General features: G+C 38.9%; 3 protein-coding genes across 9 annotated transcripts in view; 1 reads left to right on the top strand and 2 right to left on the bottom strand.

Moving 5' to 3' along the window:
• Nucleotides 1–421: 421 nt before the first annotated feature.
• On the bottom strand, nucleotides 422–19,178 carry PHF10 (PHD finger protein 10). 4 transcript variants are annotated; one of them, XM_030268334.4, is made up of 12 exons: nucleotides 18,522–19,178; nucleotides 15,882–15,988; nucleotides 15,183–15,313; nucleotides 14,262–14,339; nucleotides 12,720–12,853; nucleotides 12,464–12,613; nucleotides 11,294–11,403; nucleotides 9,704–9,857; nucleotides 7,110–7,265; nucleotides 2,320–2,428; nucleotides 1,869–2,057; nucleotides 422–648 (listed from the first exon to the last, which is right to left on the bottom strand). In XM_030268334.4, the coding sequence occupies exons 1-12, from the start codon at nucleotides 18,987–18,989 to the stop codon at nucleotides 563–565; spliced, it is 1,872 nt and encodes a 623-aa protein (XP_030124194.4). In that variant the 5' UTR covers nucleotides 18,990–19,178; the 3' UTR covers nucleotides 422–562. The 4 variants fall into 4 exon arrangements, with proteins under 4 accessions (XP_030124194.4, XP_030124193.4, XP_072783243.1 ...); XM_030268333.4 differs by having other exon boundaries at nucleotides 14,262–14,345; nucleotides 18,522–19,175; XM_072927142.1 differs by lacking the exon at nucleotides 422–648 and having other exon boundaries at nucleotides 1,916–2,089; nucleotides 14,262–14,345; nucleotides 18,522–19,175.
• ERMARD (ER membrane associated RNA degradation) overlaps nucleotides 18,095–25,447 on the top strand; it is a 23,412-nt gene continuing 16,059 nt past the window's right edge. For both annotated transcript variants that reach the window (XM_072927140.1, XM_072927138.1), the window contains exon 1: nucleotides 18,095–18,403. The gene's annotated coding sequence lies outside the window, so the exon portion shown is untranslated. The remainder of the gene's footprint in view (nucleotides 18,404–25,447) is intronic.
• Nucleotides 20,386–25,447, bottom strand: part of DYNLT2 (dynein light chain Tctex-type 2) — a 5,280-nt gene continuing 218 nt past the window's right edge. Inside the window, exons 2-5 of one of the 3 annotated variants that reach the window (XM_030268338.4) lie at nucleotides 22,888–23,037; nucleotides 21,903–22,061; nucleotides 21,684–21,811; nucleotides 20,386–20,558 (exon numbers count right to left, since the gene is read on the bottom strand). In XM_030268338.4, coding sequence (XP_030124198.4) covers nucleotides 21,707–21,811; nucleotides 21,903–22,061; nucleotides 22,888–23,037 — 414 coding nt within the window. In that variant the 3' untranslated portion in view covers nucleotides 20,386–20,558; nucleotides 21,684–21,706. The remainder of the gene's footprint in view (nucleotides 20,559–21,683; nucleotides 21,812–21,902; nucleotides 22,062–22,887; nucleotides 23,038–25,447) is intronic. The other 2 variants (XM_072927143.1, XM_002189974.5) reach the window with 2 other exon arrangements.

Below are 25,447 nucleotides of genomic sequence, written 5' to 3'. Positions count from 1 at the left end.
TTCTTACACTTCTCTTGATAGCTTTTTGTGATTGATTTTGTTTTTCAAGCACATATTTATGAATAAGTCATTAGCTTGCACAGAAAATTTCTGCTGAAAGGGATTTTCAGTGTATTGTTAGGTCATGTCATGCCCACTCTTCCTTAGAAGTTACTTTTACCAGGAATACTTTTTGCTTTGGTTGAGTATTTCAGAATAACCAGTTGCTATGCAAATAAAGTACATTAAATTGCTCTGTAATTTTCTTTTCACAGAGCTTACTGATAAGTGCACTGAAATAAACAAGTATGTGGCTATAATTTTATACAAATGCATGTATAATTTAAATTTGATTACTGAAAGACTTCTATTTTTCAAGTGGGAATTTGGCTTGCCTCTCTCAACACCTGACAGGACATTAGTAACTTGTATCACAAAGGAGTCACTATATAGACAAAGTTTATTTAGTAAAAAGAAAAAAAAAGTGGTATTGCTCCTCTTATAGAGTGGTTGATTAAATAGCACCAGAGTATCACTTTAATTTGTGCAGTTAAGTTTTGGACAGCAAGTTTTTAGGACTTTCTTAGCCCTCCTTGCTGTTTTTTCCCCTTCTTCCTCCTCTTCTGGGTACAGGAGGGTCTTTCTGACAACAATCACAAATCCAGCGACCTAAGAAAAGAAAGTTATCAATTATTGGGAAACTGAGTTGGTTACTCTCTTGTCTATTTAGGCAGCCCTTCACCTGTCTGGTAGGTGCTTATCTATTTGCGATATTTCCTTTAATGCGAACAACCAATGCTTTTAAAATTGAGCATCTTTTCTATAAAGCAGTATACACAATTCACACTCATTATGTGTAACCACTGGCTACACCAATCTTCATGGACCTCAAGAATGCCAGCACTACAAGGAGGTGGTTATTAGGTAAGAGCTTTACAAACAATGCTCGAGTTTGCCAGTCATATTTTCAGATGAAAAACTATAGTTCAAGGTCATGAAGTTACGCAGAGCAGAAATGAATGGCAGTTGGGGAAGCATTTAACTTTTTATTACAACAGCTGGAATCAAAGGCTGTTTTGGTAATTTTGTAGTTTTGTAGACATATAATCTATTTTGAGTGTATTCTTAGGTCAGCCTTAAAGTGAAATCAGCCACAGAACCTGTGCAAAAGTGACACTAGCTCCAGTGCTTCCCAAAATGGGGCAGTACAGTGCCCCAGGGCACTTAAGTACTGTCCAGGGAATACTGCCACTGAATACCTATTCATGAACTTACCATGGACTTAGAAATACATGTAAAGCAACAGTACCACCTGTTATTTTCTTTCTACTGCCCTGAGTTGGCCACATGAGTGACTGGCAATTTAAAGCTATTGGCTTGTCTGCCTACCTATGGAGGTACTTCTGTTGCAGTTTTGATGTTTAAGAATAAAAAAGGGAATGAAAGGGTTTAAAGAGATATTTATAAATATTAAATTGAGACAACTATTTCATTTAAAAGCTAAACCAGCACAATTAATGGGAAAGCTACACTCTAGCAATATGCAGCAATACAGTTTCTTTTACAGATTTCTTCAATGAAAAGGGGTAATTATTGTCAGTATTCAGTGGATATGGAAAAAACATAGTTCTGAGTGAGCCTGATTGGATTATGCTGTAAAAGCCAATCATATTTCCTACAGAGGAATTGCAAGATTTAACTGTGCACAACCAAATATATAGAAATAAAGCTGAGTAAAAAAATCAGGTCCTATAGTGTGAATGCTTTCCTATAGTGTTTCTTACTCTTACCCTTCACACTTGTTTTAAACTATTCTTTCAAAAGAGTGTGTATTCATTCATTAGTTCACATATAAGTGGGAAGGGAACAAGTAACTCTTACTTTATTACCTGAAGGGATAGCATCGAGCCCCACACAAAAAGTGTGATAACCACGGTCACATACATCACAGAACATCATTTCTTCTTCATGGTGAGGCTGCCCACATATAATGCACGTTTTGCACTCCATACATTGCCAAGGGTAAGTCTTAATCATAGCAACAAGCTCCGGGGTCATGTCAAGGCAAGAAGGGTGGCCTAGATTAAAACCAGTATTATTACTTTAAGGCCTGAAATGAAATTTAAAATTAGTTAGACTGTGTGCTTTTACCAAACATGAAGCGTAGCTCACCTTCTGGTGAGATCCCAGAGCGTGAGCACAGAGAACACAAAAGAGAGATGGGGTTGTAACAAAGGACAGAAAAGGCAACTGAATTCTTGCTACACATGGAGTATACTAAATATGTCCACAAACAGATCTGGATCCTTAGGAATCCACTTAGTGGATGCAGATACTCACCACTGTTGTCACACTGGGAGCAATGTATAAGAGCTTCAGGTTTTCCTTTCTTGTTGGACTCCTTACCCTTCAGACAAATTCCACATATAGCATTTGGAATGACCTTTGGCTGGAAGGGTAGAAGAGGGCTATAAATTCATTCCAGAAGAATTTACAGATTCAACAGGAAATGTCATCTATCTCCTTAACTATTAAAATCAATGAACTATCTGTCAGGATGTGTGAACCCTGAAACACGTGACAATCACTGACAAGCAGCAGCACTGAAAAAAAAATCACAGATTAAACTACATAAAATTTTGCATTTGTCATACATAGTAAGTTACATGTAAATCCAATTGGAGCAAAAGCACGTACTTGCCTCTTCCTATTTATTCATCAGCTAACATTCTCCTCATGGTAAACTAAATGTGACATAGGGTAAAAAACTTCAGGAAGTTTCTTGCAATATACAATAATCTTTATGAACTTCTGTGTGGATTTCCTGATTATGAAGGAATTTTTTTTTTGCATTACATTTGTCCCTACATACAGAAAATTAATTATAAAAGCAATAAACTTGATTTTTTTCTGTCTTCAGTTTCAAATTATCTAGTTAGCTATGCTGTATGCAGGGCTGTATTTCTTTTACCATAGCTTCTTGTATCCAGTCATAATTATTTAAGAAACAAAAGCCTTGCATTTGACTGGAGATTTACATTTTTATTTTTTAAAGTGAGCATCTAGAGTGTGTCCGGGTCCATGAGATCCATTTAAAGGGTAAGAGAAATAGCAGGCTGTTACAATGTGGAACATCTGCCTAGGTATTCTGTGTGTCAACTCCACAATAACAGCTTCATCCTGATGAAGCCTGAGGAAGAAGTAAAACATTCTTACTTTCAGAAACATGGAAGTAGTTACATGGTTGAGCTTTGACTGCTACATAATGAAATTAATGAGAAATGCAGTCAAGGAATGTAGTACTCACTGATGTTAAACTGACTAGTGCCAGTTTCAAAAAACAATGTTGCTGCAAAGACGCAGCTAGCAGAGTGAGCTGAAGTCTCTAAACAGCTTTTCAGTAAGAATACCAATAAGTCAACTATCAACCACTCACAGAGAGAAGAATGAGGTTTAGTTTTAAAACAAATTTAAAAAGTGAAAACACAAATAAATAAATAAAATTACAAAGATCTTTTGCAATACAACTTATATTTAAGTGTGTTTATTTCCCCAGCCAGTTTTTGATAGCACCTAGCAAGGTAAATTAGTATCCTGACTAATTTTTAAAGTATCAGGATGCATTGTTTTAAGTTTTCTGAAGTTTTCAATGTGCTTTTTATGTTAAAGCATTGCTACAGCCTGCTTCAAATTGTTCAGTCTATGGAGTTTTATTCAAGAAAGCAAAACACCACACCATGTATTTGTAGGTAACTTCCTTCAAAAGATGACAGAGGCATTCATAGACATTTTTTTGCTTATTTATTTTAAAAAAGCAAAGTCAACCTGGTTTATACATAAATATAATAAAACAGTAAAAGAAGTCTAACACACAAACATCTCTACAAAATAATAAATATAATGGAAGCAAAACCACACATAACCTCTTTTACTGTTAACTATACTACGTGTCCTACATGTATACCTTTATACCCTGCTCCTCCCAACAAAAGTGGCACATGCTTAAACCTTGTCAGTGTGGTAGCATTTACCCTTCCATTGTTTAGGCTATTTTTTATTTTTAAATTGTATTGTAATCTAAGAAACCAAGCCTTTCTAGAATAGCAAGCAAACTTTTCTAATTGGACTTCTGGCTTGTTACATATTGGTATTTTAATATAAAACAGCACACACCCCGATACTCCAGCCAAAGTAAGCTGCTTTTTGGACACATCCAAGTGTTACAGGTGTGTGCAGTTCACATTCTGATACACATAACTCTCAAGGTAGGCATTGCTACAGATGCATTTATTAACAATGCTTCAATCTACTCTTAGTTCACTAACCTGTATTCATTAGAAACCGTGCATATTAAGGGAGGGTGAGAATCACAGCCTTTTAAGAATGAAGTTCCAACAGTATGGAAGTATTTTTACAGAAACGAAAAAAAAATTTTTAAAAATCCAGACTATTCACATTTAATCCAGTTCCATTCTACCACCATAAATAGCTTTTAGAAATGCTATTAAAAAATCTGTAAATTCCAAATGGGAAGTCACAATACCCCACCTCATTAGGAGTAAAATTTTGCTTTCTATATCCCCATCTCATTGGGATAAGATATGAGAGAAACTGAATGCAGGGTCAAAATGATGACTGTGCTGTGTAGGTTTTCACTTCCATGCTGCTGTGCTGCAACTCTCAAAGTAAGCTTTCCAACTACACCATTTTTATAACATCCTATTCTGAATGCAAAGCGTTACATTTTCATATACAGTGACCCAAAACAGAAGTGTTGCAAAATAAAGATACTCAACATATTTCAGTTTTATGTGCAAAAAAATCTCCTGTACTTTTAACAGTACCCTGTGTGTGCAATTGTAGCAGGCATACCTGCAGCAACAGACTCACTACTTGTAACATGACAAAATGTAAAACATACGCTAATCGTTCTTTGTTAAAGAACTGACAATAAAAAAGACTCCATATAAAATACAATATTTTTTACTTGAAAATAACTCAGTGGAAATGTATGGAATCCTGTAATACTCATAACATGGCTATACATATATATGCTGATGCCATAGCAATTATCCCTCAATTTTAACTACATGTAACCAGAAGATTAGTGTCCTACAAAAATAGTCCAATATTGGAGAAAATATAGAACAAAAGTATTATAAAGATTTCACAGGGAAAATGTTTTGAATCAGTTAAGCCTTTGGCTCAAAGTGCCTTAACATGCAGGCACATATGGTAGGTATATTGTTATCTGGTGTTTTCAAAGACTCACAAACAAGAATCATTCTGTCTTGCCTGTTAAAACAGCTCACGTAATTTTTCTTATTGCAGTATTTCAAATGTTCCCACAAACAAGAAAGCCAATCCTCTCGCCCTCCTAACACATCATCACCACCCCGACTCAACAACAACCGGATGGTTGATGCAGGCAATGTATGCTGACATTGTAAAGATGTGGCACTGTAAATTATAGTAAGACCTTGTTACTGATAGAATCAGTGATTCTGACCCAATAAGTAATTGCTGTGAGAATCCAATTTCAAAATGCAGTGCTGTATACTACTACCACTCTCCTACAATTTTAAGGTCAAACCAAAGTTCTGCTTCACCAATTCTCTCTCTGTGCATTCATAAGGCCATTAGATAGATTCAACTAATCAAACACTTGGGCATCTCACAGCTAAGTGAAGCTTCTGTAAACTAGTGGCACACTATTTCTAATGTCAAGTTAAACAAAGCTAAAGCAAAATTTCAGCCTTCATCTTTGGATTTCATGTTCATGGGAATACTGAAATGCACTCTATATCTACAACTTCTTGCAAAATTACATATAAAAAAATATATATATATGTGGTAACCACATTCTAAATCTACACACTTCACACATTTCTTAGTAAGTTCCTGAAAACAGAAAATGCAACTGGAGCTTGCTGTCTGTTATGAACTTGTACAGATACTGTATGTAGAGGAAATTTATCAAAGCTGTCCAATTGTTGCTGGAAATTAGCTTCTTATTGTAAGTTATAGTTTATTTACTATTAACTTGGTAAACACAGATAGTAAATATTTATAAACATAAAATGCAAGCCATCAACAGCTCACTTTAGCTGAGACAGATTCTCTGTATGTACAAACTTGTCACTGACAAAAATGTTCCCTGTCCCATAACTGTCAATAAGCATGCCTGACTGGTAAACACTCAACCCTACCTTAACTTAGTGTTTTCCCTCTTTATGGATCTATTCCTGCTCCCATTTAAGTCAATGGAAAATTCTCATTCCTCTCAGTGGAACAGGACTAGACAATTACCTGCTTTAAATGTGTTACAGTTTATTCAGATCCTCTCTTAGTATGCAGAACAGTAGCATATAATCAATGCATGTAAAGTCCCACTTTCTCTGAAAAGTATTTTTATCGTAATTCTTGAAATTATTATACAGAAATACTGAAGACTGGGGTCTTAGGTTCGGCAGTCACTGCGTGATAGCTGAAATGTCTTCACATCCTCACCAAGTTTCTAGTTTAGATAAAAGCATATTGCCCACAAACGTTACTACATAGTATGAACAACATAAAAAGCTATTTTCCAAATACTACTACAGGGGTTACATAGTGTTGCCTATACAGGTGTAGGAAGCTTTTTGTCTTCCATCCTATATATCATAACATTGCAGGATAAAAGGCTATATTTAAAATTAATGTTGTAACAATATGCTCAGCCATACAGCTACACTTTATAGGACTGAGCTCTTGGTATGCTGCCATATAAAATAGAAAAAAAGAGTAACAGATAGTGAATGCTAGCTTCAAACTGGGACATATTTCTGACTGCAGTGTTAAAGCAGACAGAAAGATGCTGAGTTCCAATGATAAATCCACAGTGGATTTTTCTAGTGTTACTGCCTATGAATCTAAGAAGTTAACCCAATAACCTGACTGTACAGCTAGGGTAAAGAAAAGCCCCACATGAAATGTAAGCAAAAAGGAAATAAGGAAGCAAACAGATGGAGCACACAATAGGAGAACAGCTAGTGAAGTACAGCAAGCAGAAATTCCACATTATTGAAAAAACCAAATACTTCAGAAAGAAGCTGGTGAGTAAAATTCAGTCAGGGGCTTTTTTCTTCTACCTTGTACCCAGGAACTGATTTGGGTAATACAGAACGTTTGGAACCATCTTTTCTTGGAGTAGCACTTTTGTCTCTTGTTTTTTGTCTTCCCTGAAAAGAATCCTCCTGGTTGTCTGTGGCGCAATCACCTTCAGATACATTGCCAGACGAATTGTCCTATAATAAAAATACCATAGCTATATTTTTTTTTTTTTTTTGATAGACAGACAAGTCTTTCCTATGCCCCTCAGAGTCAACTAAAGTAAGAGAAGGATATGTCATTCCTTCTGCAAAAGCATGGGGTTTGTCACAATCTAGAACACCTTTGCTCACAACATTCATCATCTGGTTTTTTCTGGTTTAAGAGACTGGCATCAGCAGTCATGTTTTTGCAGTTGGTCTTGGTACCAGAGTGGGGAGCACAACAGTGTAATTCTCTGAAGGGTTTTCACTAGAAGTCAGCAAGAAATCAACTAAATGCAATACGCTGTTTACAACGTAAAGGGCCAGCAAAAAATGTTAAAAGTGCCCTTGTCATGCCTTTAAAGGATACAAGGACTCCCATTAATTAAACAAATGAAGGTTTTTTTTTTTCTGCCACCCTCACTTACTGTTTTCACCAGGAGCAATCTAAGAACTTAATTCAGACTGCAGAAGAAGAATGCCATCAACGGCAGAACACACTTCCATATTTAATACAGAACCAAACAACAGAATTTATTTTGCAGTAAAAGCTTTCTTTTTTTTTTTTTTTTTTTTTTGGAGGAATAAGGAGGCAAGAAAGAGGGGAAGAGGTTCAAAGATGGTGAGAGATCAATGTAGTCATAATTAAGAGCAGCAGCACAAGAATTTTCTCAGAAGAGTGTTAATAAAGGCTTCCAAAAAGCTCCAGAAGGAAGCAGTGTGATTACTCAGATTTATTACAGTAAAACCCAAGAGGCCAAACAACAATGGTGCCCTACATTAAAACACACTCTGTAAAAACACAGTAGTAATCAGCCTGTGCCCCAGGATCCAAAATTAAAACAGACGAAGGAGACACAAAGCAAATGGCAGAGTGTAACACGAAAACAGACTGAACTATGTGGCAACAAGAAATGGTATGTTTCACCAATATTTCAGGGGAAGATTATTTAGCTCAGATCCACTAAAATGCTACAGAAAATAAAACTGCTACCAACTCCAATAATGGAGCAGGGGGAGGTGTGAAAAAGCAGAAGTTATAAAACATATTGAGGGACTCACCAGGGAGATCTGACAAATGGTAGGTAGTCCAAATCAGACAGTGTTCCATCTCTGTGTTTTTTCTGAACTATATGCCCCCTCAATGACTAACTCGCTAAGAACCCCTGCTCCCATAGCCAAAACTGCTTCACAGGAATCTGATTATAAATCTTCCATGCTTCTCTACACTATTCAAACTTAGGAACATTTTTCCTTCTGCATTCTGTCACAAAATAAGATTTCTGAGCCTCTGTGAAAAATCAAAAGGATAGTCTGTTTGATCCAGTTACTTTACTTTACCATCAATGAGAACGGAAATCAGTGGAAAATGAAACTGGGAAAAAATGGTTAAAGACCAACTGACCAACTGTAAAAATGCTGGAGTGTGATTAAACCAAAAATTTGAGTTGAGATTTAGCATGCTATGTTCATATGATTTCTTCTTCTCAAAAAAAGAATGCAAGCAGAAACAGTATATTAAACACCTCTCTCTCCTTTTGTTAACCTACAAGTTGACCTCTTTCTTTCTTCAATTATAAGTATCTTACAAAATTCAAAGATAAATATTTACATGACAAAATTTAGAACTGTACATACCCACTGTCAAACATCAATAACACTAGAAATTGCTATATGCACTGTGACACTCCACTGCTGTTAAAATTAGGGTTAAACTTCTGGAAAGAGATTGTCACCAACATACAAACTGCACCAATAGACCAATGGTTCAGTTGTACTCAGCTAATTTGAATCTCAGCTGGCTCTTGAGCATTTAAAGTACTATCAAGGTACATATGTGAAAGTTTCCCTTAAGTTTCAGCTAGCAGTTAATTTTACATTTGCATAAGTGGAGAGAACATAAGTATATTTTAAAAGATGTATTGTAAAGTAAAAATACACAGTGCTTTTTACTTTCTGTTTAAATTGGAATGAAGCTACTGTTTCTATACTGAATACTTGCTGCTTCCACATCCCAAAAAAAAAAAATAAATTATGAGGTTATCAACATCTTTACTTTGGTGACAGATTCTGTGGGACTTCAAACAGCAAAATATACTGTCACCTGAACTATGATATTCATATTCCTCAGAAATGCCAGCAACTTCCCCTTGGGAAAAAGGCTATAATGAAGAGCTGCATTGGGAAGTTTCTTCAAAATTTCTTTAAACATAACAAAACAAAACAAACACAATCAAATATTTGTTCAATTTACTCTGAAAAAGGACCAAAACCAGAAAGTAATGGAGACCAATGTTATGAAATAAACAGAACTACTAAAAAAAGTCTTCCCTTCATTTTGCAAATGTTAAATAATTCTAAGAAACTCATTAAACTAAAAAAAGTCAAGAAAAAGGATTTTTTTGTTCAAGAATATTTTCAGTTTGTCTCACCGAATTGCCTTTGGTTTTCCTTTTTTCATCACCTCGCCCTTCCTCTGCATCATCTGAATCTCCATCACTGTCCAGTGTAAGCAGCTCCGGATCCAAAGGGGGTTCATAAAGAGCTGTGTTTAACGGCAAGTAACGCAGCTCGTCTGGAGAGTATCTGAAGTTAAATAAATAAAACCCATTCAATTCATGTGTACTTTACATGTAAATATTAAGTCACACAGTACAAAGGGACTTTAGAGAAACAGTCTCCTTTTTTTCAGGCACATAAAAACATGCAGTTCTGAAAACAAAGAAAGCCTACTAATTTCTCCTCCCAAATGTAATGCCATGCATAGCACCTGTCTTCTTGGTAGAGCAGATATTCATGGAACACAGGTGTATTTGCAAAGTTTTAACCAATCCCTGTTACTATGCCCAAAAGACCATACACCTTGCTTATGAATGTACAGTGATCCATACCATGTGTACAATTCTAACCCAGGGCACACAAACATGTCCAAAGCAAAGTAAACAATACAGCTGTACAGCTGATTATTGAGCATGAAAAAATGCAAGAAAACAAGAAAATGTAATTTCGTATGAATGTAAAGATGTAATCTCACTGCTTGTAGCCAGATACCCATAATGTACCCTTTTTCTTTTCACTCTTAAAGACTAAGAAAAAAAGTGGAAGTCCTCTTATTGCTGAAGACAGCCACTGTAAGGAACAGGATACAATTTTGCTGCATATTATCAAAGGCCATGTCCTTCACTGAGATGGAAAAGCAGTTTCACTAGCAGCTTACAAGTGCAAAATAAACATAATATGAAGTAATTTTAATTCAACTGATTTAATAAAATTGAAGTGCTTCAGGAACATCCTATAACATGAAAATTTGGGGTGGGCTGTATAAACACACAGAGGAAGGAGCAAGGCACATACAAAGTTTCTCTACAAAAAACTAAGCACATGTAGCATGAATATCATCTCTCTTGTACAATAGTAAGACTTCAGGAAATCTTCAAATCTGTATGGCTTTTTAAACGGTAGCGCACTGCTAGTAAAATCTTGAAATTTATGTCAACAGTCAAGCAACACGTTTCATTAAATACAAAAGTCCAGCTTGCAATGCCTTTCTCTCTCACTTACAAATCTAACACCAAAGTTAAACCACAAGAACAAACTTTTAAAAAGAGTTTCTAAAAATTCAAAATAGAACAGCAAGACTGTCATACAGAAGACACATGATCACAAGCAAGCATAACAACAGTTTGATACAAAAGCATTAATTTTAGCACATGTGCAGAGGCAGATGTAAGTAAACAGGAGGGTGGCAGGAGTGAAATCCATGTCCCTTTTTACTATGGCAAATATCTGAGCAGGCCAAATCTCAGACACTGCAATACATCAGCAGTGACAGTGCTCTTGCAGTCAGTACTGTTTTCTTGACACAAGCTGTCACACTGTGCATCTCTGAAGACTACTGAGTGTCTAAAATTAAAATTAATTTGAAACCTTAAAGCAAAGACAATGAAATGCTTTCCACCTGCTAGATGTAGACAAAAGAGATCAGTGCAACAGAATTGGCAGTTGGAATGCTTTTAAAATACCTTTTGTAGTACTCCTGGAACTGGCCGGGTATGAGAGCCACTGGATAAGGACTAACCTTTGTTCTCTCTGTTGGCAAGACTTTGTATTTTCCTTGAGGCACCTGGATAATCTGCATTGTTTAACATAAAACAATTACATTTTTGTTTCACATACAAACAGTTGAGCCTTCCTCACCAAATACTCCTCCAAGTATTTTTTTAACTTGCCAGTTTTACAGAATTGGAACAGCTACCTGAGTTCTCCCACGAGAATGCACTAAAATTCTAAGAGATCCAAAAACAGTATCATGGATTAAATCCAATCCCTAAGTATCTAGAGGACTGAACAAAGATTAGGTAAAACCCCTTTAAATAGTACACTATGAAAAATAATATTGAAATTAGAATCTAGCAATTGAAACAGTAAACATTAACCTTTGCGACTGACTTTAGAGTAGTAAGAACATGTCCATCTAATTCTGAAACCAGACTGTACTATAAAAAAAAAATCCATTAATAATATAAATACAGAATACAATGCAAAGAAGAAGCTTACATAATAAGCCTTCCTTCTCTTAGAAGGAAATAGAATTATCCACCATCTTGTCTCTAACTCGGTCAATACCAGGAAAATGAGAACTTTCCATAATTGTTTGCCATGTAACAATTTGCAAAGAAAATTTTTGCTTTACAGCCTGTATAGAAGCAGAACAGCACTGCTTCAAAATGCCAGATAATATTTTTTTAATCAAGCACAGAGGCATGTAACATATGCAATAAAAATATAATATAACACCTAACAAAAACCAAGGGCATAATATTGACAGGCAGCACACTTTTAGATGTAAAATAGTTTTATTTTTTACTTCAGGTATTGTCAGGCAAAATTTTGGATGTATTCATAAGAAGAATTAGCCATTTATATGAATAAACAACAGTCTTAGTTTTATGCTTCTACTATCAAATAAAGATATGATAACAAAATTAAACTGAGATTTTTTGAGCTTCCTGAGACAAGTATTTTCAAGTTTAAAAAGTCTGCCGGTAAAATATATTTGAGATTATTATTTCTAGCAGTATTACCCATTAATCATCCCCCCAAAAATAGTTAAAATGGTAACAAAACCAACTTCACTAAAACAAGCAAGAAGCTTCTTCCTCACAACTAGTAAGAAATTTAAATCTGCCTACATGTGTCTGTAAATCAAAATAGGCTCTTCTTTCTTCCATCCGCTCTCGGTTTAAATTGCTGTTGAATTCTGCAGCTTTCTTGGCAGCTTTTTTAATATATTCTGGAACTTTACTGGCTTCTACTTTCTGTGTGTTCTGCTGCTGCATTTGCTGGAATAAAAACAATTATATTAATTCACATACATTTCAGTATCAATTCAGTAAAAACCTTTTCTCACACTCCTATTGCAAGTTCACTTAAATGGTAATTACTTACAGAATACTCTTTGTAATGATCTGTTATTCGCTGCCGTTCTTTCTCTTGCAGTATAACAGAATACTCAGCATGTTTGGCAGGGTATTCTTTAATCATAAGATCAATTACTTCATCACTACGCAAAGCTGTTAGACCTAAAATAAATAAAGTAATAATTATGCTGTCTGGAAAAAGTAACTGCGGGTTATTTATATCTCACAATAACCAACTCAAAGTTTTTGAGTAGTAAAGACAATAACCTGCTGTGCACAATGCTTTTCCTTCTCAAGTAGCAGTGAACTTGTGCCATTTAGCTTTCAAGGCTGACTAGGAGTTTGCTTGCACCCAAGGCTCCTGACATTACTTATAGCTTCAGACCCCTTCACATTAACTCCATCACCTACTTAAACTCAGTAGTGAGGCAGAACTGCTGTTCTAGATGGGACCACCTGTACTGTTAGTTTCAGTTTCCATTGCTGGTTAAGTTTCATTCCCCTGAAGAACCTTTGTTGAAATTAAGAGGTTTACATAAAGTCTCTATACAAATCAGGGAAGAATCACTAGAAGAGCAATTCAGAGCAGCAAACTGCACAGAGACTCCTGACTCCCAATTAAAGCATTTCAAGTTCAGAAGCCAGAATGCCTCAGTTTGCAGCTACAGTGCAGATATCCTCCCCTGAAGCAGACAATAGCATGGAATGATTTATGTCACTACCTGACGTAACTACCTACTACTGACTATAACTATAATTTTAAAAACAGGGATAGTTAGCAGACATCTCTGTTGGATATATGAGGCAGAATGTAACATTTTACCTCTACATTCAAAAATTAGATACAGTTCTCTCATGCATAGCTAAGTTAAAAAAAATTAGACAGCTAACAGGTGAGAAATAAAGGTGGTATACTAAAGATTGTTAGCACATAAAATGGCATTACATTTTTACAGACCCATGATACACAGAAAAAAAAACAAACATGGCAAGCATAATTTAAACTCTAACATGTCCAAATCACATCTATCAGAACAGTAAAAAAAAAAGCCCTTTCAATATAATATAAGAAATTACATCAATCCATTTCAAGTATATTCAAGTGTTTTAAAATACACTCTTCTAATTTCTAACATAGAAGCTGAACTATTTAATATGCACTGATGTTTGCTGGCCTCCAATGCAATGCAGAAAAATAAGATTAATGTATATGAAGACACCCTGTACATATATATCACCATGCACATATGTACATGTAATGTATTTATATGAGACCACACAATTATGGTGATCTCTTTTCTAAGAGAAAAAGGTTCTACAAGTTAATTTAGAATATAGCAAAATACTCTCTAAGTAATTAGAATAGATCCAAAATATGCATGTTAATAAAAAATCTGGAATATTGATACATCATGGCCAATTTACTAAGCCAATAATAAACCAGTTTTAATTTCAGGATTTATGTTTCCAGTTGAAAGGGATGCAATTCTTCTCTACCAAACTGAACCCCATTTTCGGAGTGCCATACTTTTTATAGTATATTAAGAAATATAACAGTTTGTTTTCTTACCTAGTGTGCATTGGGTCTCTGTGATAACATTTAGTTCTCTGAGGTAGAGTTTCTCCTTATGAGATAAATCTCGCCTTTCTAAATCTCAAATAAAAACCAAAAAAAGAGAAAAGAAATAAAAATGTGTGCAGTAACTAAAACTCCCCTATAAACACTGTTGAAGTATTTCAACAGTTTTGTTTCCAGGCAGCGAGAGCCTATATTATACTGCTATTCCAAGAAACATGACAACTTTATAAATTAATTTTAAATTTAACAAACAATGTAGGGACATGGTAAATTTCCTTGCTCTACAGTAGGTCAAGACCCTGCCTACAGTTATGATTTATAGAAAATCTAAAGAAACCTGATGTATAAGTTCAGATGCAGAAAATTTTACCAGTCACTGTAAGTGCAATATTTTTAATTTTACCACGACTTTTAAAAATAATTTCTCCAACAAATGAGCCAGATTTGACAATTCTGAATAATGGAGGCTTAAATACTAGAACCTCTACAAACATCTTTAATATTTTTCCAGTGTATGCATGTTGCCACAATTCAGGAAACAGAATACAAAGACCCAGTTATATAGTAAGAAATCATCAACAAATCACTAAAAATAAAATTGACATCAGTTTTCAACTGATGATCTAACCCTCAATAATATTTTGTATTTGCCAATCTAACCCTCACATCAGACATTTTTGCAAAGTTTGCAAATTTTCAGTGGCAATACCACAAAGTCTTATATTACTTTGAAAACCAGTGGATACATTATATTTCCAGTAATGAAAATATGAAGTACAAGTATAACCCAGTTCTGCTTTTCCTGGTTCTTTTTTTTAACAGCTAGCTCATCCTATAACCAAAGAAGTACAGACTACATCCAAACTGTTTAGGAACACAAGCTTTTAGAAGAAAAACCTTAAAAATAAATACCTGGATATTTTCTTTTAAAGGAAGTCACACCTAAATATTCACTGACTTGCTCCTGAAGCATATAGTATTCTCCTGTTTCATCAGGTGGCCATTTGTATTCTATCAAATTTTCAGCAGGAAAATAACTATACCTAAACATAAGAACAATGTTACAACAAATCAAAACAATCCTTAATAATACTACTCACATCTCTAGACATTCAGTAATTCCTATTTATATGTCAATGAACGGAAACTACAAAGCTGGAAAGTTGGGCAAGCACTTTAAAACACTGCATCCTGTTAACATTACAAAAGCCACTTTTTTATACCCAACCTCACACATCTTTTTCTAAAGCATCGTTTATCAACATGCTAAGGGACAGAATCCAAAGAAACTGACAGCCATCATAATGGAGATGACACCAGGAAAAGCAACTATTACAAAGTCAAAACTCATTCAAGTATGCAATGTCATAAAAACATGTAAACTGTGCTTCTGATTGTAAATCAGATGCAACACTTTTTTGGCACTCTAAAATAAAATGCCTTAAAATATGCTGGGAGCAATAGACATCTAGCTATTTATAGGACATCACCTCAGCTTGTAAAGAGGTATGAAGAATACACAATTAATGAATAAAGAGCTAATACTTAAGCATGCTGAACATTAAAGTCAGACTTGCAATAAAAAGTGGGAATTGTAAAAAAGAGCATTACCCAAGGTCTTGACTGGAAGTTTCACAGCTCCGAGAACTGTCCCCTGAGCCCATACGCCGTCTTTTGGATGGCTGGCTACCATCATTGGAATTTTCTTCTGTGTCATCCTGTAAGGACAATAAATATTAAAAAAACTTAGAATACTCCAAAGATAATGTAAAACAACATAAACATTGCAAGGCAATCCAGAATTTAAATATACTTGAACTGCTAAGCCATTTTATGACAGTCTGAAACAACTCGGTCCACATAAATTATTCTTTGTTATAAACTATCTGCATGACATGTGGTAGCCCAGCAGAAGAACTGGGCAGCTTCTCACCTGTGGCATAGGCAGAGTTCTGAATAGACAGAGCTGTAGCTCTGACTACCAAGTTCACAATTCCTGATGTAAACCTCTGACACTTGATCAGACTAGCACTCTACACCAAAATCAAGTGCAACACAAAAACACCAATTCCTTGCTGAGAGCTGATGCTTACAAAATCAGGGAAAATATTACTGAAAGCAACACAGGATTTTATAGGTATACAGTTAAAATAAAAGGAATGGTATACAGTTTACAAAAAAATATTATTACAAAAAAGTAGCAAAGATTTGTGTCTTGAGATGAAAAAATATATGGAAGAAAAACCCAACTTGCTATTACAACAGATACAGAAGAGAACAAGGCTCTTACAAGGAAACATTCAGACAGGTGTCACTATTCAGATTTCATGTGATCAATATAATGAAAGGGAATAAAGAATGAAGAGGAAGAAAAAAAGACCAAAGCAAAACAAAGAGTTCTGTAAAATCTAGAAGACAGTGACTCAGTTGATGTTGAGTTTTTCACTGCTTTGTTGTCCCAGAATGCTCTGCAACTTCTACCTGCATCATCAACAATCTCAAAGCATTTAGTGACCAACCCTGTCTGATAATAATTGAGATACAGAAAGCAGAAATCTTTAGGTGAATTGCCCACCATAATCAGTAGTTGAGTCAATAGCAAAACCGTTCTTTCAAGTAATTGAATTTCTAAAGTGGAGCAGAGTGACAGAATCAATTTCCTAACTTCTGTGAAAAGAAAGAGGAATTAACCTGTCAGAAATAAATGGATCAAGACCAACTATACTTACTTATTTTAAAATGACAACAATGATTATTAGGTCTACCTTTGCTAATGTCTTTCATTCTAGTATGTTTTACTTAACATATGACTTGAAGTATCAATTTAAAAATATTCCAGCAAACAAGAATACATTACTTTTAAGCAATATAAGCAACATTTCACAATATTATGATCAAGACAGGCCATAGACAAAAACCCATTGTCTCCTGGATTTTTGGCTTATTTCTTCTTTTCTGCAATTTTTTACAAATAGTTTTCTTCCTCTTTAAGGAGCAAGAAAATCTTTCACACAGTAATAAAAACTGAAAAGCAAAATTTAATGACACTGTTTTCTTAGTGCAGCCATCCTTAAAATAAAGAAGCATGCAGCATCTCCACTCACACTACCAGTAATGTCACTTCTTAGTATTGCTGAGAATACCCTGTGTGAACTTACACGAAGCAGCAGCCCCCAGTCAAAACAATATTGCATTAGAGTGTTTTGTGACGTAGCTGTCTCGTCAGTAGTTCATTCCTACTTCCCACAAGAATATTAGTGCACTCCAAATCTTTTTAACTGCTAGACAAACATCTGAACAGGGCACAAGCAACCCTTTGGTATATCAAAACTTCCAAGAGACTTCAAAACATCATTAAAAGATCTCAACCTGACAGTTTGGTGCAAGTGCCTGATATTAGTTTCTTCTTTCACTTTGTAATTTTCATACCCAGTACTGTTACAATGTATGAGTCTCCATAATATAGAGTGTTCAGTGCTCTCCATTTCCACATTTGCTTCCCTCAGTGCTTAAAATTTCACGAAATTCAATCACACAAGTTCAGTTTGTTGCAGACAACTTAGTATATGAAGTGAAAACATCTGCAATCTAAAAGCACAATGCTGCTCAACCACCTTTACTGTTCAAAAACAGAAAAAATGGATAGCCCCGTGGCTCTCTTTACATGAAAAGACAAACACTGTCCAAGAAAGCCCCTTGAAAACGCATGTTTCTGTAAAAAGCTTGTTAGTCCTTACAAAACATGGTGACGTTACAAACTTCTGGTATGCCTGTCACTGTAAGATCGACGCAACGCTGCTTTATTAAGCGATTGAGAAGCCTGAACTAGCACAGACGTGTTTCACAGGGCGACTGCCGATCTGCGCCAGGAGTCTTTGGCGCCACAAGTGCTCGCGGTGCCCGGGATGCGCGGGAGCAGCCGGCCGGGCCAACGCGGAACTGCCCGCGGCCAGACCCAAACTTTCCCGGCTGCGGCGCTGCTGCGGTGAGGACTCAGCCGCCCCCGGGAAGACGCCGAGGGACTTTTGGGAAGGAGGACGGCCCCGAGCAGCCGGCCGCAGACCCGCGCTCAAAGTTGGGCCCAGGGCGCGGGAGGCCGCCCGCCGCCGCCCGGCTCCCGCAGCGGGCGTGAGGTGAGCCCGGGTCGGGTGAGGGGCGCGGGTCAGGGCGCCCGGGCGCGGGGGCCGCGCGAGGCCTCCCGCCGAGGCGGCTGTCGCGCCGCAGCTCGCGGCCGCCGCCGACCGCTCTCACCTTGAGGGACTGCGCGCCGGGCGTGGCCGGGTCGCTGTCGCAAAGGCGCGGGGACAGCACGGCCGCCATGGCCGCCGCCGGCTGGGCCAACAGGAGCGACGCCGCCGCCGCCGCCGCGCGACCGGGCCTCGCGCCGCGCCCGCCGGCCCCGCCCCCCCGCGCCCTGCGGGGAGCGGCAGCGGCCCCTACCGGCCAGCGCCCGCACGGGCGCGGCGGCTCCTGCTCCGCCCCCCTCCGGGCAGCCCGCGGCGACCCCGGCCCGCGCCGCCGGACCGGCACCCGCACCGACCCGGCGCCGCCCCGCGGGACAGGCGCGGGCGATCCGTCGCCGCCGGTGCTGCCGCCGCCGCCGCGCCCTTCTCCTCCTCCTGCCGCCGCCGCTCGGGCGGCCGCGCGGCCCGGCCGCGAGCGCGGAGCCGAGCCGCCGCGGTAGCGCTTGGGCAGCAGCGCGGGACGGAGGGGCAGCATCCCCCCGGCGGGGTGGTCAGCGCCGAGCGCGGGAGCTGGCGCCCAGCAGGGCCGGGCTGCTCCGCTCCGCCGGCAGGCTCCCGTCTCCGGGAACGTCAGCCGGGGACGAGCTACGTTTGTGAACCATCAGCCCCCGCAGGAGGGGGGTTCGGGGGGCGGGGGGCGCACTCGGAGGAGCCGCCACGAGCGCGCTCGCCCCTGCGACGGAGGGAGGGCGCGTGCGGCCGCTTCCCGCCGCTGCGCGGTCGCGCCGAGCCCGCTGCGCGCCGGGCCGCGCCGCCCCCCGGTGCCGGTGCCGGTGCCGCCGGTACGCGCGGGCGGAGCTGAAGCGCGGCTCTCCCTACCCGCCACGGGAACGACCCTCATCCCGGGGACCGCGGCGGCGCGCGCGCCCGCCCGCAGCCGGCCCCGTGGGCGCGCGCGGCCCCGCGCCGGCGAACAAAGCGCACGGCCGCGCCCCAGCCCCGGCACCGCCCCCGGCCGGGGCTCCCCTGGCCCCGCGTGTGCGCCCACCCGCGGCCCGGGCTGCTCACCGCCCCTCGGGGTTTGCCCGGCAGCGGCTCCAAAGCGCTCAGACCCAAGCTGGCCACGGGGCGGTGGGAAGCACCTCCGCCCCGTCCGCGTTTGTTTTCAGCTCCCAACAATAGAACGGACGTGGCAAAGACACCAGCGCTAGATTTCCACGCACGGCATATCCAAAAGGTGATGTCTACACACTTCACAGATCTGCGAGTCTCATTTTAAAAAATACAATCGGTGCTGCCCTTGCTAGTTACGGACCAATTCTCAATAGCCTTGCGAATGATCCCATCACCCTCCTAACAGCTGTCACCAGAACCCCCTAGACCAAAGTGACCTCACTCGCTCTATTCAGTATTTGTCCACCAACCAGACCCTAGGCAATACTTAACCAAAGGTTAAGACCCAGGTAACCTAATAACTGATCTTACACTTCATTCAAGGCAAATGGCTAGAAATTTGCACAAGTTTCTAGGACTGCAAAACACCACTTCCATCCCAGCCAAGTTTCTAATCAGACTAGCATTTTATCAGATACGAGCGATGAAAATGAAAAATGAACACTGCTTTTTCTTACAAAAAGCATGCTTTTAAGAAAACTGATACCTGCAACCGCATATAAGCATGTGAACAGTCCTAGGCACTTAACAGACAAGCAACATTCAAAATTTTGCAATGTTTGGCCTTACACCAGCTGCTCCCACTTCCACAGCAGAGCATTACAACAGATGAAGCCCATATGTACCCAACCATAAACATTTCCAAAGCAGTTTTGTTTGGTTTTTTTTTTTTTAAACAGAGCAAAATTATCTCAACTATATGTCATTTTGAATGTGCCAACAGCAATAGGACAAAAAGGAATACCAAAATAATGACATTTTGAAATTTTTCAAATATACCGTGTATTGTGATGCACGAATGCAGCTGTGACTTTCAGTTTTAGTCGTAATAACAAGCCATTACCAAAGCCAGTGCAATAAATGTATCAGTTTCACATTTAGCTGAAACCCAAGTGTCTCTCTCAGCATCCCAGAGGCATCTGCTGGCAACCTAAGGAGGCAAAAGAGAAAAAGTTACAAGTGAACCTATATTCAGCAGTCTTACTATTTATTTTTAAAGAACACCCAGCATCTACATGCTAATTAATCATATTAAGAGAGTTACAACTATTAACAACAATGCAAAAGTTGAATAAAATTAACAATTCCTATTCGATGTTAAATACATGTTCTCGCTTCGCAGTAAAGTTCCCACACAGATAGATCCAAAAATCTCAGCCCCAAACCCCCAGTTCTCTCTTCTGTTCACTTGTTACAATTTAACATACAGTAGGAGCACCCCTTCAAAAGCAATTGTATATCAGTGTGACTAGACATCAGTTTTGGGAGCACGTACAACCAAAGTCACATTCCCCACTCCTCCACCTCCAGATTACTACAGCCTACTTGTAAATTTATTGGGCTCTCAGCCTTTTTGATAAAATTGTTTTCAAAGCTGAACTGTGTGAATTGATGGATGGAATAAACACATTCCTTGGGAGAAAAAGTTAACTTGGACCACTTCACTAATCTGTTTGCACCTACAGCTCCTTAGTCAAAGCACCCCTTAAGAGGCAGTATACTGTGAGATGGCACCAGAAAAGCAGGTAGATGCAGGCAACTCACAATCTGGATTTGGTACTGAAGCTGAACCCTTCAAACATTGTTTCATGTAACTCACTAAACACAGGTTGGTTTCAATCAGGTTTTAAAAACTGATAATGAACACTCCAAAGCAGAAGTGTTCTTTGACACTCTACTAGACAGATAGAGCATTCTGAATGCCAGTGGGAGCTCCAAGCTAATTGGAATACTAAATTTATACACCAACACAGCAAAATCTAGAATCCTTTTATTTTAGGTGTTCCAAGTTCAGATGACTGGTGTTAATTTAAAGTTCCAGGAGAATGTCTAGTGGCAGCTGCAGTTACCAGCCCTTTCCTTACCACCCTTCTGTTCCATGACACCCAACACTACAACTGCATAGCATTTTGCGTGGAATGTGAGAACCCAAATGTCCAAGTACACTGGACAAAGAAAAACAAAATTCGCTGAACTCATGGAATTGTACTGGGACAGCAGGCAGTGGAAACAAGTGAGTGACAGGAAAACGCAGTTGGGGGTGTTTGCAACTTACTGAACACATGAAGACAACAACCTTCAGAGAGTAGGCAGAATCACAGCAGCACCTTGAATTGTCACCTGGGATACTATTACCCATAAAAGAGGTAAAAGGTTCAGGACCTCCTCAAACAAGTTAAGCTGCTGAAAGTGAAAGAACACCTAGGAGATAACACACAGTTCTAAAAGTTGTTTTTAATTTTCAAAAGGTGTAACAAATAATATGTTTGCTTACAATCATTGCCTGATTTGCCTTTTCCACAATTAGCACTGACACCACATACTTATAACGGTCATAGTCCAATTCCTTCACAGCATTTAATATTTCTTCTGATATTGAAGCACACAAGAAGGGACTAGAAGCTCCATCATACGTGGCTTCCTGTAGTTTCTTCTATCAAAAACAATTTTGAAAGATCTTAGTTTTCATCCTAGTAGTCTTTTGCAAAAAACATCCTTTACAGTCATTTTCATTACAAGACCATGAGAAGAATTAATGAATTGAATAGTCAGTACAGACGATGGTCTCAAACAGCAAAGGATGAACCGCTTTTACTCCAAAATGTTTTATCTGTTTTTTTAAAGGTGACACACATGCCCAGCCAATCTCTATTCAACAATCAGGAGTGTACTCTTCTCCATTATTTGAGCTCAGTTCACTGGAAAACAGTGCTACAAATATCTGTTCCAAATACCCAAGATATGTCTTCCAGACAGCAGAATTAAAAAGATCTGGTAATAACTGTTCAAATACCACTAACAGCTTTGGATTACCTCAACAAATTGTTTTCTTTCATTTTGGCTTAATTTGTATATGTACCAGTCTGACTGTCAAGGATACCAAGTAATTTCATGCAGGTCCTGTGATATTAGCAGAATTAATAGAAACCCACAAATTTGATGTCATGATCTTTTGCTAACTGAACATTTTGTGGATTATGGTACTTTGAAATGTGCTGTAGCACAATTTGACTTAAAAAAATGCAGGAGTTTATGAAGCTTCAGTTCCACCCAAACAGCACATGCTCAGCAGTGACCTTGCAGAGGCCCTTCTGCACTTTGCAAAACCGAGTATGTTCACATTACATTCATGTGCCAAAACTCAAAAGACTGCAGAGATTTATGTGTGTTTAAGTTTATGCAGTATTCACAGTTCCGTAAATACTTCTGCAAGACAAGCTGCTTTTGCAATGAGACAATTACTTGAAATGATACTATACCGTTAGTATTGCTTCAGCTTTGTCTCTGACTAAAGCATCCCGAACTTTAGTACGTGGCTCCAGTCTGTATGTGTTACAGCTTTTTGGCTTTGCCTTTCCTTCTGTTGGAGCTGTGCCTGAAGCATCCTGAGGTGGTTTTTTTCCTTTTGACTGTACAAAATAATAAGAAAAAATCCACATCACATGTCAATATTTTAGAATTTAAAGACACTAAATAATACTTTATGGTGTACAGCTAAAAGGAAAAAAAAAACCCAACAATTAGTTTAGGAATATGTTAACAAAAACCACAGAAAGCTAGAAGCTGGATATCATCTTCTGCCTGTTTTAACACTACTGTTTTGCCCGAAATAGGAGAAGTGGTTGACTTCTACTCAACTTTAAATTCTTTTTCAGCAAAATCCAACTGAACTTTGCATTTAAACTCGTCAATCAGATACACCATATTACCATCCTTAATCCACTCCCTTTTCCAAAGAAAAATACAGAGGTGTTAACATACCCATACAAGACTGTTAGCCACAAGTTCAAGTTTCTCATTCAAATAGCCTATCCAATATCCAAAATACAGATTTGGTTCATTTACTACTTCATTTTGCTTGTCCTTATTCCTTGTTACTAAAATAGTAGCTTATGTAATGATGATTTAATTTGCTCATTTAAAAAAAAAAATAAATAAATAAAAAAAGGAAAAAGTAAGCTCCGGTGTGCAAAGCTTTGTAATTTTGCTTGGAACTGAAACCCAGATCTCTGATAATCACATTTTCTCCCCATCCAGCTATGTACTCTATCTCAGCAACCTACATAACAAAACTTGTGCCTCTATGAATGCAAGAAACAAGTCTGATGTTGCAAAAAAAAAAAAAAAAAGTCACCTGCTGTCCACCAAGATGGCTTAAAATAGAACTGTAAAATAGTAACATACAGAAAAGCACAAGGAACCAATGAGAACCTAACAATTGCCACAGGCAATGGTCTTCCATACCAGCTAACTAACAAACCACTTCCAAGTTTCACCGACTCCTCAGTCTCAGCTCCACTTCCTGACTACTGCTACAATCTAACATTGAGAGACAATCATCAGTTCCTTTCCAGGAGAGCAGAAAAGAACACAAAGGTGAAATAACATCACAATGCAAGGCTTATGCTAAGAAGTACAGAAAAAAAGTCACTTATGGATAATATAAAAGTCTAATGAGAATTATTTTAGAAGACATGCTACTCAGGGGCTCACAACTCTTTCCATCTGAGGAGTTTTAAGAATCAGGGAAGAAATGCAGTTTCTTCTCCACGAAATCACTTGCACATTCTTTCTTGTCAAAAGCTGTGGACATTACATAAAAGTGTCCTCTAGTTCCTTAAAAGCAGTGATGTTGGCAGCCTTAGTGCAAATTGCCTGCTGGTGTTTGTTGAACTCTGAATAGCACTTACTCTAAATCACAGGGACCAAACACATTTGCACTTTATCGTGTGGACACTCATTATCTACTACCTGCAAACTCAGATCTCAAAAGACTACCACCCTGACATGCTCAACACACGACACCTAACATTAGAAAAAACACCTCAAGCCTTGCAGCTGAGGTCTTCAAATGAGCATCCCCATCCATGTGAGTAGCAATTAACTTGTGAAAAAAGGTGCTATCCAGTGATTCTTTGCTGACATGGTTCAGCTTGAGCCACACTACCTTCAACCTCTTACATCAATGATGGAAAAAAAATCATGTCTATAGCATACAACTTCTAATAATGGCCATACTTAAAAGTTTACCTGCTATTATTAGTGACAGGAGTTTTCATAATCACTTGCAAGAAGTCATTGCATTTTCTAATGAGGCAACCAAAAACCTTGATTTCACTATAGATGTGGCTAGTAAATAAACCTACTTCTGTATATCACTGTATAGAATCCACAGTAAACCCCCAAGTTTTAGCACAATGTTGCAATTACGTTTCTGTAAAATATTTGCACCTTCTGTGAATGAAACTCTCAGATGTTCAAGAACTGACTGCATTTGAGCACTTGACCAAAAAACGCTTGTTCTTAGGCTACTCAACTCGAGTACATTGGCTTAACTTTGGACATATGGAAGGAAGTATGCCAAGAGAAAAAAAGAAGAAAAAATGCTTTTGCTATTTAAATGAAATTCTGTTTGCTATTAAGTCCATTTTAACAACCAATAGGTTTTAATTGTTAAAACAAACAAAAAAGAGTTCTTGTGTATTCCTTCAGAAGAGGGCACGGCTTCTAGCTCAGAGCAGCACCCCAGTTTGGCGAGGCTGCCCCACCGAAGGCAGGACTTCCCTTCTCGTTGCCATCACAGCAGCTCGGCCCTGCGGCGCCTGAGCCGGCGCGCCAGCTGCAGGGCGCGAGCGGGCATCGCGCCTGAGCGGGCAGGGAGAGCACGCGCTATCCCAAACCGGCCGCTAACCGAGACCAAGAATTCCCGATACCAATTTTCACAAAATCACACGCACCCTTTAACCCACCTTCTCCGCACCCCATCCATCCCTTCCAACTGAAGCGCGGCAGGCCCGGACCACCACACCCCCCCAAGTC

Source organism: Taeniopygia guttata, chromosome 3, assembly GCF_048771995.1.
Source record: "Taeniopygia guttata chromosome 3, bTaeGut7.mat, whole genome shotgun sequence".
NCBI lineage: Eukaryota > Metazoa > Chordata > Aves > Passeriformes > Estrildidae > Taeniopygia > Taeniopygia guttata.
This window is presented reverse-complemented; position numbering and strand designations above follow the sequence as displayed.